The sequence below is a fragment of the Scyliorhinus canicula genome, chromosome 1 (genome assembly GCF_902713615.1).
Source record: "Scyliorhinus canicula chromosome 1, sScyCan1.1, whole genome shotgun sequence".
Lineage (NCBI taxonomy): Eukaryota > Metazoa > Chordata > Chondrichthyes > Carcharhiniformes > Scyliorhinidae > Scyliorhinus > Scyliorhinus canicula.
In genome coordinates this window covers 96,348,878-96,361,760 of record NC_052146.1, presented here as the reverse complement: position 1 = coordinate 96,361,760, position 12,883 = coordinate 96,348,878, and the positions used below count along the sequence as shown (strand labels likewise).

At 46.9% G+C, this 12,883-nt stretch overlaps 1 protein-coding gene across 2 annotated transcripts in view; it reads right to left on the bottom strand.

Moving 5' to 3' along the window:
• Nucleotides 1-12,883, bottom strand: part of sdc3 (syndecan 3) — a 285,025-nt gene that overhangs the window by 17,968 nt on the left and 254,174 nt on the right. For both annotated transcript variants that reach the window (XM_038795819.1, XM_038795828.1), the window contains one exon: nucleotides 3,565-4,064. In XM_038795819.1, the coding sequence (XP_038651747.1) occupies nucleotides 3,565-4,064 (500 nt within the window). The remainder of the gene's footprint in view (nucleotides 1-3,564; nucleotides 4,065-12,883) is intronic.

The following is a 12,883-nucleotide window of genomic DNA, read 5'->3' as shown; positions in this document are numbered from 1 at the left end:
CGCTCACACACATCTTCTAATCCTTCAAAGAATCGGCTCATCCTCGCCCTCGTGAGGTGTGCCCTGTACACCACCTTCAGCTGTATCAGCCCCAACTTCGCACATGAGGTGGAGGCATTCACTCTCCGGAGCACCTCATACCAGACCCCCTCCTCTATAACCTCTCCCAACTCTTCCTCCCACTTTGTTTTGATCCCTTCCAGTGGTGCCTTATCCTCTTCTAAAATAGCTCCGTACACCGCTGACACTACCCCCTTCTCCAGTCCCCCTGTCGTCAGCACCTCCTCCAGCAATGTGGAGGCCGATTCCGCCGGGAAGCTCTGTATCTCCTTTTCTCAAACCTGCATGTATCGAAACATTTCTCCCTGCTCCAGCCCATACTTTACTTCCAGCTCCCTCAATCCTGCAAACCAACCCCTCAGAAACAAATCTTTTAGCGTCTTAATCCCCTTCTCTTCCCATTTCCGAAAATTTCCATCACACCTCCATGGCTCAAATCTGTGGTTCCCCGAATCTGCATTTCCCTTGACCTTGCCCCCAACCCAAAGTGTTTGCGAAACTGCCTCCAAATTTTCAATGAAGCTATTATTACTAGACCCCCTGAGGGAGTGCATTTTTAAATACTGTCCTGATCTCTTAACTCCCCACAGTGGCCTTCGGAAATCCCTAACACCCTAACTTAAGTGTTGGGGGATCCTCGAGCCCCACCGCTCACCCCACCTCATAAGGGCAGAGCACCCCTGGGCTTGGGCGACCTGGCATGGGCAACCTGGCACTCGGACACCTTGACACTGCCAGTTTTGCACCATGGCAGTGTCTTTGCCAGCTTGGCAGTGCTACCTGGCATCCTAACAGTGCCAGGGTGGCACTACCAGGGTGCCCAGGAGGTACTGCCAGGGTACCAGGGTGGAAATGCCAAGGTGCCAGGCTGCCAGCTTCAAGGTGCCTGGTTGGTAGCAGGAGTGCAGAGTACCAACCTGCCCAGAGCCCGATCACCCAGGGGCCTCTGCTGGCCTGAGACACCCCCCAGGTACCAATTCACAATGCTTGTGTGAACCGTATTAAATGGCGCCATGGCAAGGTCTCTGAGGCATGGGCGGAGACAGAGGATCCATTGGTTATAGCAGGGGTGGGCAAACTACGGCCCAAAGGTCTTTATGCGGCCCACCAAGATCAAGTCATTTTTTAAAAAAATTATTTTTAATTTTTTTTAATAAGGTTAATGGGGGGGGGGGGGGGGGCTGTTGGGTTACGGGTATAGGGTGGATACGTTGACTTGAGTAGGGTGATCATTGCTTGGCACAACATCGAGGGCCGAAGGGCCTGTTCTGTGCTGTACTGTTCTATGTTCTATATGAGGCGCCCAGAATCATAACCGGGTGAAGCGCCATTTTTGAAAAGTAGAGAAAAAGAGGGCTAAAGGCAGGATGCCGCCGGGGGAAGCGCTGAGGTATATGCCGCACGCTAATTGGTTACAACCGGGACTATTAATTAATATACTATGCGGCCCTTTAAAATTGTGAATTTCTGAATGTGGCCCTTGCACGGAAAAGTTTGCCCACCCCTGGGTTATAGTATTCCAAAAATCCTTGGATGCGGGAAAGGTTCCAGTGGATTAGAAAAATGGTAAGGTAACATTCTTATTCAAAATGGGAGGGAGGCAGAAAGTAGAAAGCTATTCTAGTTAGTTTGGCATCTGTCATTGGGGAATTGTTTGAACCCATTATTAAGGAATTAATGCAGTAAGAAGTTTTACAACACCAGGTTAAAGTCCAACAGGTTGGTTTCGAAACACTAGTTTTTGGAACACAGCTCCTGAAGGAGCTCACCCCAGTCCAATGCCGGCATCTCCACATTAAGGAATTAAAAACAGGAAACTCAAAACACTATCCATCAGAGTCAGCATGGTTTCATGAAGGGTAAATCCTATTTAACTAATTTGTTAGAGTTCTTCGAAGATGCAACAAGCCAAGTGAATAATGGGGATCCTGTAGATGTAGTATATCTGGAATTCCAGAAGGCATTTGATAAGGTGCCACACAAAAGATGAATACTCAAGGAAAAATCACATGTGATTGGGGTAATTTATTAGCTTGGAAACATGACTGGCTCACTAACAGAAGGCAGAGAGTCGGGATAAATGGGTCTTTTTCTGGTTGGCAATTTGGTCCTCGGGCCCCAACTATTTACAATATATATTAATGACTTGGATGCAGGGATAGACTGTACTATATGCAGTATATCAACTGTGTGCAGGGCTGGTTTAGCTCAGTGGGCTGGACAGCTGGTTTGTGATGCAGAACAAGGCCAGCAGCACGGGTTCAATTCCCACATAAGCTGAGAATTCTGAATTCTCCCTCTGTGTACCCGAACAGGTGCCGAAATGTACTGACTAGGTAGGCGTTTCACAGTAACTTCATTGGAGTTTAATGTAAGCCTACTTGTGACAAGAAAGGTTATTTATATTTATTTTTATATAGCCAAATTTGCAGATGACACTAAAATAGGTGGCATAGTAAGTTGCACTGAGGAAATAAAAGATTTGCAAATATGTATAGATAGATTAGATGAGTAGGCCAAAATTTGGCAGATGGAGTTTAACGTGAATAAGTAAGATGGCTAATTTTGGTTGGCAAAATCGAAAGGCAACTTATTATCTAAATGGAGAGAAACTTCAGAGTGCTCCAGTGCAGAGGGATCTAGGTGTCTAACGTGCAGGTACAGCAGGAAATAAAGAAGGCCAATTGAATTTTGGCCTTTATTGTTATGAGAATAGAGCATCAAAGTAGGGGAGGATTGCTGCAACTGTACAAGGCATTGGTGAGACCGCACCTGGAGTACTGTGTACAGTTTTGGTCCCCTTATTTGAGGAGGGATGTAGAGGCAGTTCAGAGAAGGTTCACGAGATTGATTCCGGAGGGGTTTGTCTTACGAAGAGAGATTGAGCAGTTTAGGCCTATACTCTCGGGTTTAGAAGAATGAGAGGAGATCTAATTGAGGAAATAAGTTGATAAAAGGCATTGACAAAGTAGATGTAGAGCAGATGCTTCCTCTTGTGGGGCAATCCAGAATGATAGGTTAAGGTTTCAGGTTAAGAAGTGAATTTAAATCAGAGATGAGAAGAAATTACTTCTTTCAAATGGTTATTAATCTGTGGAATTCATAGCCCCAGAGTTTGGTGGCTGCCTGGTCATTGAGTAAATTTAAGAAGGAGATACAGATTTTTAATTGGTAATGGGTTGAAGGGTTATGGAGTCGAGCAGGAAAGCGGAGATGAGGCGGTGATGAGATCAGCTATGATTGTACTGAATGGCGGAGCGGGCTCGAGGAGCCTAATTGCCTCCTCCTGTTCTGAGTTCTTAAATACGCATGTTCAATGTTGAAAAGTCTCCTCACAACACATGTGCTTTCCAACAGATGTCACAGGCAGTGATCAAGAGCAGGCCAAGCCTGAGCAACATTTGTTTTCAGGCTCCAATCTATTTTACTGAAGTTTAATATATTTTATAAGGCATTAGGCATTCCAGAGGATCTCAGTTCCGTAACGTAAGTAACAAGACTTACCTCGGTAATGTCAGGAATATATAAGAGGGTTTTACTGGTGCCCTCTGGGAAGCTTTCCAATGTTATTTGGGTTGTCTGTGGATCTGGTGTAAAATCTGGTTTGGCCACCACACTGATCCTGGTTGTACTCCTCGTGGCTGCCTGTGCCGTGGTCGCTGCAGTAGTTGCTAGTGGTACAATGGCGATGGTGCGGGTAGTCGGCATGACAACGATACTGGTGGTGGTGGTTGTCGCAGTGCTCACGGTGGTTGCCAGGAGAGACGTTGTGACAGCGGCAGCTGGCATTGTGATTGGAACTGGTGCTGCCGTTGTGGTCGCTGCCATGGTCAGGGCAGTGGAGGCAACTGTGGGTGAATTGGCAGTGCTGCCTCCTGCCAAGGCAGTATTCCTGAATGTGAAGGCAAATGGCTGGAGGGATCCAAACGGTGAGGTGGAGGGTGGGGATGTAACTGGTCTAGTCGCACTGGTGGCAAATCTCAGCTCAGCGTCAAACTCAAAGTCTGAAAAGAAATGGAAAGTTAAATCCAGCAGTTATAAAACCATGGAGGATAGAACAGAAGGAGGTAATTAAGCCCATGATGTTTATGCTGACACTCTTTAATAGAACTATCCAACTAATCTCACTCCCTTGCTCTTTCCCTATGGACCTCTAAGCTTTTCCCTCCATTTAACCAAATCTCTTTCGGGCAGCACGGTAGCATGGTGGTTAGTTTAAATGCTTCACAGCTCCAGGGTCCCAGGTTCGATTCCCGGCTGGGTCACTGTCTGTGCGGAGTCTGCACGTCCTCCCCGTGTGTGCGTGGGTTTCCTCCGGATGCTCCGGTTTCCTCACACAGTCCAAAGATGTGCGGGTTAGGTGGATTGGCCATGCTAAATTGCCCATAGTGTCCTAAAAGGGGGGGGGGGGAGTGGAAATCAGGCCTCCTGGAAGATTCCATCCTCACCAATGGGCTGAACAATTTCTGAGCAAGGACCTCTGATGCTTTGCACATCTTCAGAGGTCCACTGACAATGCCATCGCCAATACTGGGGGAAAATGGCAGCTGACATTTCAAATCGCAGGTGGATGCAAGGAACACTCTGAAGTAAGGTCAGCAAAGTCTCCTCACCAAGGTATAGTAAACCCACATTTTAAGACAAAAATGCAATTAGTTACCGACAATGAACAAGGGATTTGAAGACCACCAGTTAGACTGGCCATGAGGGGTAAGAAGTTGCGTGATTTCATGAAATTTTAAGAATGTTTTATTTGAATTGAAAGTTAATTTTGAACAATGATGATCTACCAGTCCAGTGTATTACAGGGCAACACATGGCGCAGTGGTTAGCACTACAGCTTACGGCGCTGAGGACTCGGGTTCGAATTCTGGCCCTGGGTGTGGAGTCACTGTCCGTGTGGAGTTTGCACATTCTCTTTGTGTCTGTGTGGGTTTCACCCCACAACCCAAAGATGTGCAGGTTAGGTGGATTGGCCACGCTAAATTGCCCCTCAATTGGTAAAAATATAATTGGGTACTCAAAATTTTTTTTTTTAAGTCCAGTGTATTACTCTCCACACTCCCGAAGGCAGTGAATCTTGCTGGGGCACAGTTCCTCAGATATTAATAACTCATTCTTTAGGGGATGAATCGAATATTGGCTGATGCTGTAAAATGAAGTCAACAGGAAAGGAAAAATCGTGCGGGGTGTATAATGTGTGGCTAACTTGTCATTGGCCATTGTTAGAATTTACCCCTAGTGAACCTAGACAATGAATGATGCGAGGCTGTTGACCAATGAGAAGGCGGATTCAGCTAAGATTGATCCAATTCTTCTCCAACATCTTGATTTGTTCCCATCATGGAAGGAGATTATAAACAGGTCAATACCCCGGTGTTGGAGCCAATTGGTATACTGAGCCCAGACTGCGTGGAGGGCAGTGGTTCGGCTGTAATTTTCCTTGATTGGTTAATTTGTGGGCAGTACCCACATTTGTGATTCAAAAAGGTCAGTGGGTGGACTCCTGAAGCTAGAGGGCTACTATGAGGGCCTCCAATACTAAGGAGCTGTGGCCTACCATTGCAGGTAAGGGAGAGTGGAAGTGCTTCCACCTTGAGGCGCCCTCTCAGCAACTTAAAAGAAATCTGAAGTAAATGATGGCCACAATTGCCAGGCCATCATTGTGGAGGGGAAATCCCTCCACAGCAAGGCTTTTGACCATAGCTATAGCCATATAGATGGGGCCGAAAGATGTCTGATTGGAGTGTTCCCCACTCCCCAATCGCAGGGAGGCAGCCTCCAGGTGGCTCCCATGTTCCAAAAGCTGAGGGAGGTCAACAGGAAAATTTTATCCAGCCTCTGATAATTGGCCTCAATCGATCTTTAGCTCAAGGGGTTGCTTGGTGCTTATGAGCAGGTCTTCACCCCTAATCCCACCCCTGGGAAAGTGGCAAATGGCGTCTGCCCAGCTCCCTTCTCACCTCCTTATTGGGGCAAAGATTCTGCCCAGGGACTCTGGCCAGTTTTGTTATCTGCTTCAATTTGACTTGCTCCCCAGTAATCAACTGAGATCAACTCACTCATACGGTGCCCAAATTTAATTTAGATGGTCTAAGTCTTAATTCATGAACATTCTAATCGCACTGCTTGTTTGCATGTCTGACCCAGTGATTACTGGGTACCTTCCTGAAAAATCCAAAGGCTCTAGGAAAATCAGATAACAAGAGAATGTAAATTAGGAACTAATTGCAGCTTACAGCTGGGGAGTTCATTAAGATAGAACTTTGAGTTATTTCTAACCTGACCGTAGGTCTCTCAATCAGAAATAAAGGGAGATTAACTTGAACGATCACAACTAAGCCTGTGATTATATTCTTGCGGCGACATTGAAAACAATGCTGACAAACAACCCTTACAGGGCAGCCAATAATTGTCATTCAGTCCCAACATCTTTCCCCCAATACACCTTAACCACTGGGCAGTGGTTCCTGGTATGTTCTCCTGGGTTCTTCTGATTCTACAGAGAGCAGGCAGCTTCAGTTGAGGAAAATGGATTATCATTTGAAAAGGAAGAATTTGCAAGATTATGTGGAGAAGGTGGAGGACCGGCGCTAGTTAAATTGTTCATATGGAGAGCCGGCACAATGGCCCAAATGGCCTCTTTCCCTGCGGTAACGATTCTATGATCATGAACAGGTGGTAAGTTGCAGTTCAGTAAATTCAATCAAGCAACTCGCAGAATACCATAAATTTCCACTGTGAAGCCTCTTGCTGGTCGTACAGCCATTAAAATAATGCTGATGCTTTCCTTTTGCTCTTAGTTTTCCAGAACGTGCAGCAGTAATGACACAAGCAGGGAAGTAACACAGAGCATGATGGTAAAAATAAAGTTGCTGTCAGCTTTAACAATAATAAAATGTCCAGCCCTTAGAGGAGAACCCGGCCCCAAATACCTGTGGCCTTGCTGGTTGGTCAAGACATTTACAGACTGAGGCACAAATGTTGTCAAAAGACCCAGAGGAATCCTACCAATCAGGAACCAGTGAAATGTGGCCTTCTTAACTGTGTCTCAATCAACACAGGGCTGATGTAAAATCAAAAAATGCTGCAAATACTCAGCTATTAAACTGCACCTGTGGAGAGAAAGAGTTAACGGGCTGGATTTTATATGCGTGGGGGGGGGCACGTAAAATAGGGTGGGTGCCAACCCCACTACATCCTGCCCACCTCCAAAAACACCCCTATAACACGTTAGTTGGGCAAGCACCAAAATCGGAAGACTGTCGATCGGGACAAAAATATTAAAAATTTAACAAAAGGATCAATTGAATTTCTCAACAAGCCAACTGACCCCAATAACACATTGCCCATGCCATAATACAGTACGATCCTCACAGGGCGCCTTCTGCGCATTGGGGAGCAGCCCCCCCTTCCCAGAATAGTATCCTCATTTTCTTCCTGCCCGCCTGCTCACCAACCTCAACACCCGATCCCTCCCTAAATTGGCCAAGCACTCCCTGCCCAATACCTTAAACTTGCTTGGGGCAGCACGGTAGCACAAGTGAATAGCACAGTTGCTTCACAGCGCCAGGGTCCCAGGTTCGATTCTTGCTTGGGTCACTGTCTGTGCCGAGTCTGCACGTTCTCCCCGTGTCTGCATGGGTTTCCTCCGGGTGCTCTGGTTTCCTCCCAAAGATGTGCAGGTCAGGTGGATTGGCCATGATAAATTGCCCTTAGTGACCAAAAAGGTTAGGAGGGGTTATTAGGTTACGGGGATAGGGTGGAAGTGAGGGCTTAAGTGGGTCGGTGCAGACTCGATGCCGAATGGCCTCCTTCTGCACTGTATATTCTATGAATTTACCTCACTCGGGGATCCATTCGGCCTTCTCCCTAGGATTGCTTGCAGTCCTACCAATGCCAATTACTGGGACTGCTGGAGTTGCTGGCCAAACAGATTTGCCACCAGATTCCGCGAGCAGGAATTCCTCCACAGTGAAGAGCAAAAATCCAACTGTTTAGTTTATCCACAGCATGTTATGGTTGCAGGACAGGCTAGCATGGAACAAATTAGCTTACCCGACTTTGCTTCTGGGAGGCGTAAGCTGTAATATGTCGCCCAATGTTTCAGATCAATGACCTTTCAGCCGAGGACTGGTGTTGGCCACTGCAAAACCTAGTTGTGCACAAGTGGGGATCCAGCCAATCAAGGGATTCAGCCAATCAATTTCTATGGACTGTGGCTACAGAGAGGCATCCTAAACGATGAAACATTTTCTGGGGTTCCCTCCATTATCAACGCCATGCAACCCTGGAGATCTAAAGGTCATCAACTCTCGAGCCAGAACCCACGGGAAACAGTGTCAGCCGGGGGAAGGTCACGGAATTTTCAACATCCCCCTGAAACAATTTGGTTTCAACCCTCCACCAAATGGCAGCTCTGACATTGTAGCACTCCCACTGTTCTGCAGTGGAATGTCAGCCTAAAGAATATTTGTGCTCTCAAGTCTTTGGAGTAGGATCTTGAAATGGATAAATTGCTGGTACGGCCTTAGCTCCAGTTCCATGGCCAATCTTGGTATTACTCTTTGGAGAATTATGAGGATGTTACCAAGGATAAAGTAAATCTGTTATGTGGCAAGACTGGGAAAACTGGAATTGTGGTCTGTGGAGTTGAAAAGGTTATGGGGTGATTTAATGGAGATGTTTAAACCATTGAAGTTAATTGGTAGACTCGGTGAGGAAAAACAATTACCACTGGCAACAGGATCACAAACTAAAATTTAAGATAATTCACAAAAGAGTCAGTAAGGAGCTGAGGAGATTTAGACCAGGGTTCTCTTCAACACCACTCTGGTCGAGGGAAAACCGGGTCTGCTTGTGATGCTCCGATTCCCTCTGGCGGACTCAAGAGGGCCACTCACCCCACTGCAGCAGGAGGAAGCAAAGCAACCATTTAAATAAATGTTAACGCCATTAATGGACTCGAAACCCGAGTCTCCAACCCTCCCTCCGTTATGTTCCGACCCCCACAATGGCAAATCCAACAGGCGGGCATTGATACAAATTTGTGCAAGCTGGCCCTGCACCCCCCACCCTATCCCCTGCCAAGGTAATAACGGGTCACCTCTCCACAGAATGCTCTCATGAGGGTGGCCCTCCTGCCATGCTCCCCCCAGCCACCCGATCAGATCCCCCCCATCAGAGACCCCAACAGAGACATCCATCATAAACTCACCCAACAGAACCCCCAACAAGGACGCCCGTCAGAGAACTTCCCAACAGAACCCCCATTAAAATCACCAACAGAGACCCTGTTTTATTGGTCCAGACATAACTGCTTAGGGGGTTTGTTTATTTATCTTGCCCTTCAGGCTTGAATTACCCTGCTTTAATGCTAACCACCATATTTATAAACACTCTTGTTATGACTGACAGCCCCTCAACAGAGCAAAAGGAGCTAAGTACTTTCACTTCCCCTTTGCTCAGCAGAAAACACTTAGCTCTCCTGAGGGTGTGACCCATTAATCCCAAAATGGCAGTCTGGTACCGGGATTCCAATGGAATCCATTGAGCTCTCGCCATGCATAAATTATCATGGTAAAGCAGAGAGACTCACATACAGGACCCTGCTCCTAGTGCCAGCACAGACCAGTTGCGATTCTCCAGAACAGAGAATCCCGGCCTTAATGTAACAAAGTATTATGATTTTGAATTCATTGATTGAAAGGTGGCGGATTAAAAATCAGTAGTAACTTTCAAAAGGGAATTGTGTTGCAAGAATGTAAAATTTCATGATTCATATGTTGAAGAATATAACTTTTAAATTGGGGATTGAAATTTTTTAAAGTAAGAAAATGGAAGAACTTTGTGTGAAGATGGTAAACAGATCTGAAGTAAGTGCCAAAGGATGTCCTGGCTTTATTTACTAAGATCTGAGCTAGTAGTGGGAATACATTAAACAGTGAATGGCCACTTTCTGTGTCTTGGTGGTGATGTCTAACATCAGCTTCATGAACAGTATAAATTTTTTATCTGGGTCCCGAACTCAAAGGTATGTTTATCAAGACAAAGATAATTAGTTAAGTTTCTATCTGGGCTATCCCAAGCATGCCACATTGCCACGGCAATAGGCTGCCGAGGAGGTACCATTTTGTGTTAGGTTTCTGTGTGTGATTTTTCACAGGCAACGGCCAGTTACATTTGGAGCTATAACAGCTTAGAAACAGGCAGTGAAATAAAGCTGTCAAGAGATGTATTCCACTAAGCAAGAAGACAGCAAAACTCATGCTTGAGGTGGGGTGTTCACAATAGTGAGATGTTTGAGGTGAGTTGGAGGGCTGCTTGGCCCAATGTTACTGGAAGGACCCCAAGAAATCTCATATCTCAGAGAAAAGAAGGAAATCTGAGGAGTAACAAAGGGCATTCCTGAGAGCTGTGGCACACCTTGGTTCGGTCAGAATGCTCAAGTTCCTGGAAAGTATGGTTAGTTACATTAGTGGTCATTGGTTTGTTTTACTTGTACAGTAAATGGTTTTTGTTTTAAATGTGAAACCTTGTGGGGCACCTCTTTCTGCTAATAACTGGAAGTTCAAATTTATTTTGAAAAGATAATGGCCTCCCCGTGATACTAGCAACTGGTTAGATAATTGAAAAGGAAATAAAGTGTGCAGCTTTGGTGAAGTGTGACTAATTGGACTGTCCCTTCAAAGAGCCGCCAGAGTCCCAATGTACTGAATGCCCTCCTTCTGTGCTCTATAATTCCATTCTATTAATAATGTACCATCGTTCAGAGAGTTCCACAGTCTGCTACACCCCTGATCACACTCCCAAACATTTGGCTTTTCTATAAACAATTTGTAATAACTTTTCTTCCTTCTCCTTTCTCTCTGTGCTCCACAATGCCCTATATCTTTTGCCTTGGGTTACATCCTCCTAGTCCAAATCGTGAAATTGTTCCTCCTGGGTCTGCCCAAAACTCCACATGTATAATGATGTCTCTGTTTCACAAATTTCGTCTCCCACGAATAGAGACAAACAGAGAACATCCCAATGGATCTACGACCCTCCTGAGCTATTCTGAATGGCTTGTAGCTGCTGGATGTTCTCTGAGATAGCCGCCCAATCTGGAGCTTTTTATAATCACTGGGTTATTTTCTTGCGAGCTGAATATGATCGAGTGCTGAAGGACAAGGCAGCAGCTTCAACGTGATAGGAAGATCAGTTTACATGGTAGCCAGGAGTGTCAGTGTTGATTACTATTCACTTGCCTTTCTTCAAATCATACCTATGTGTATGTATCAGATAAGGACATGGGCCGGGATTCACCCCTACCTGGCGGGGCGGGGGATCCCGGTATGTTGGAGTGGCGTGAACCACTCCGGCGTTGGGCCGCCCCAAAGGTGTGGAAGTCTCCGCACCTTTAGGGGCCATGCCCTCACATTGAGGGGCTAGGCCCACACCGAAGTGGTTCCCGTTCCGCCGGCTGGCATGAACGGCCTTTGGCGCCACACCAGCAGGAGCCGAAAGGACTTCACCGGCCGGCGTACGTCCGCGCATGTGCCGGAGCATCAGCGGCTGCTGACGTCATCCCGGCGCATGCGCAGGGGAGGGGGCCTCTTCCGCCTCCGCCATGGAGAAGACCATGGCGAAGGCGGAAGAAAAAGAGTGCCCCCACGGCACAGGCCCGCCCGCCAATCAGTGGGCCCCAATCGTGGGCCAAGACACCGTGGGCGCACCCCCCGGGGTCAGATCGACCTGCGCGCCCCCCAGGACCCCGGCGCCAGCCCGCGCCGCCAATCCCACCGGTCAGATAGGTGTTTTGATTCCCGCCGGCGGGAGAGGCCTGTCAGCGGCGGGACTTCGGCCCATCGCGGGCCGGAGAATCGTTGCGGGGGGCCCGCCGACCAGTGCGGCGCGATTCCCGCCCCCGCCGAATCTCGGGTGGCGGAGAATTCGGGACACGGCGGGGGCGGGATTGACGCCGGCCCCTGTCGATTCTCCGACCCGGCGGGGGGGTCGGAGAATCCCGCCCATGAGTCCATTTTCTTGTAATGTAGCACATAGTTAAATAACTCACTGTCTTGACTCACACATAAAGGAAGCTGAGGCACCATAAGGCAGCCAATGGCAGTGAAACAATAACCCTGACACGGGTCAACAGGAAACAAATCATTGTCAAGCCGGTAAAATGGATCCTGTGCCATTCATATCTGTCTGGAAGGTTGATGGGGTTAAATTTTGCCTTTAGCAAGTCCAGGCCAGTACTTCAAGTACATGGAATGACATTAGGAAATCAGATACACATTTACCCACATGTTTCATTTGATTCAATTTAAAGATGTAAGAGTTCAAACTGGAAACTAATCTTCCATATCTTTATTAAAGGGAAAGGACCCAATCATAGAATCATAGAATCTCTATAGTGCAGAAGGAGGCCATTCGGCCCATCGAATCTGCACTGACCTTTGGAAAGAGTATGCTGCCTAGGCTCATGCCCTGAACTTATCCCCGTAACCAGGTAACCTCACTAAGGGGCAATTTAGCATGGCCAATCAACCTAATCTGCATATCTTTGGACTGTGGGAGGAAACCAATGCTGTCGTGAGAAGAAAGTGCTAACTCCACACAGACTATCACCCAAGGCTAGAATTGAACCCGGGTCCTTGGCGCTGTGTGGCAGCAATGGATTTGTTTATTGTCACGTGTACCAAGGTAGAGTGAAAAGTATTTTTCTGCGAACAGCTCAACAGATCATTAAGTACATGAAAAGAAAAGGAAATAAAAGAAAATACATAATAGGGCAACACAAGCTACACAATGTAACTACATAACACCGGCATCG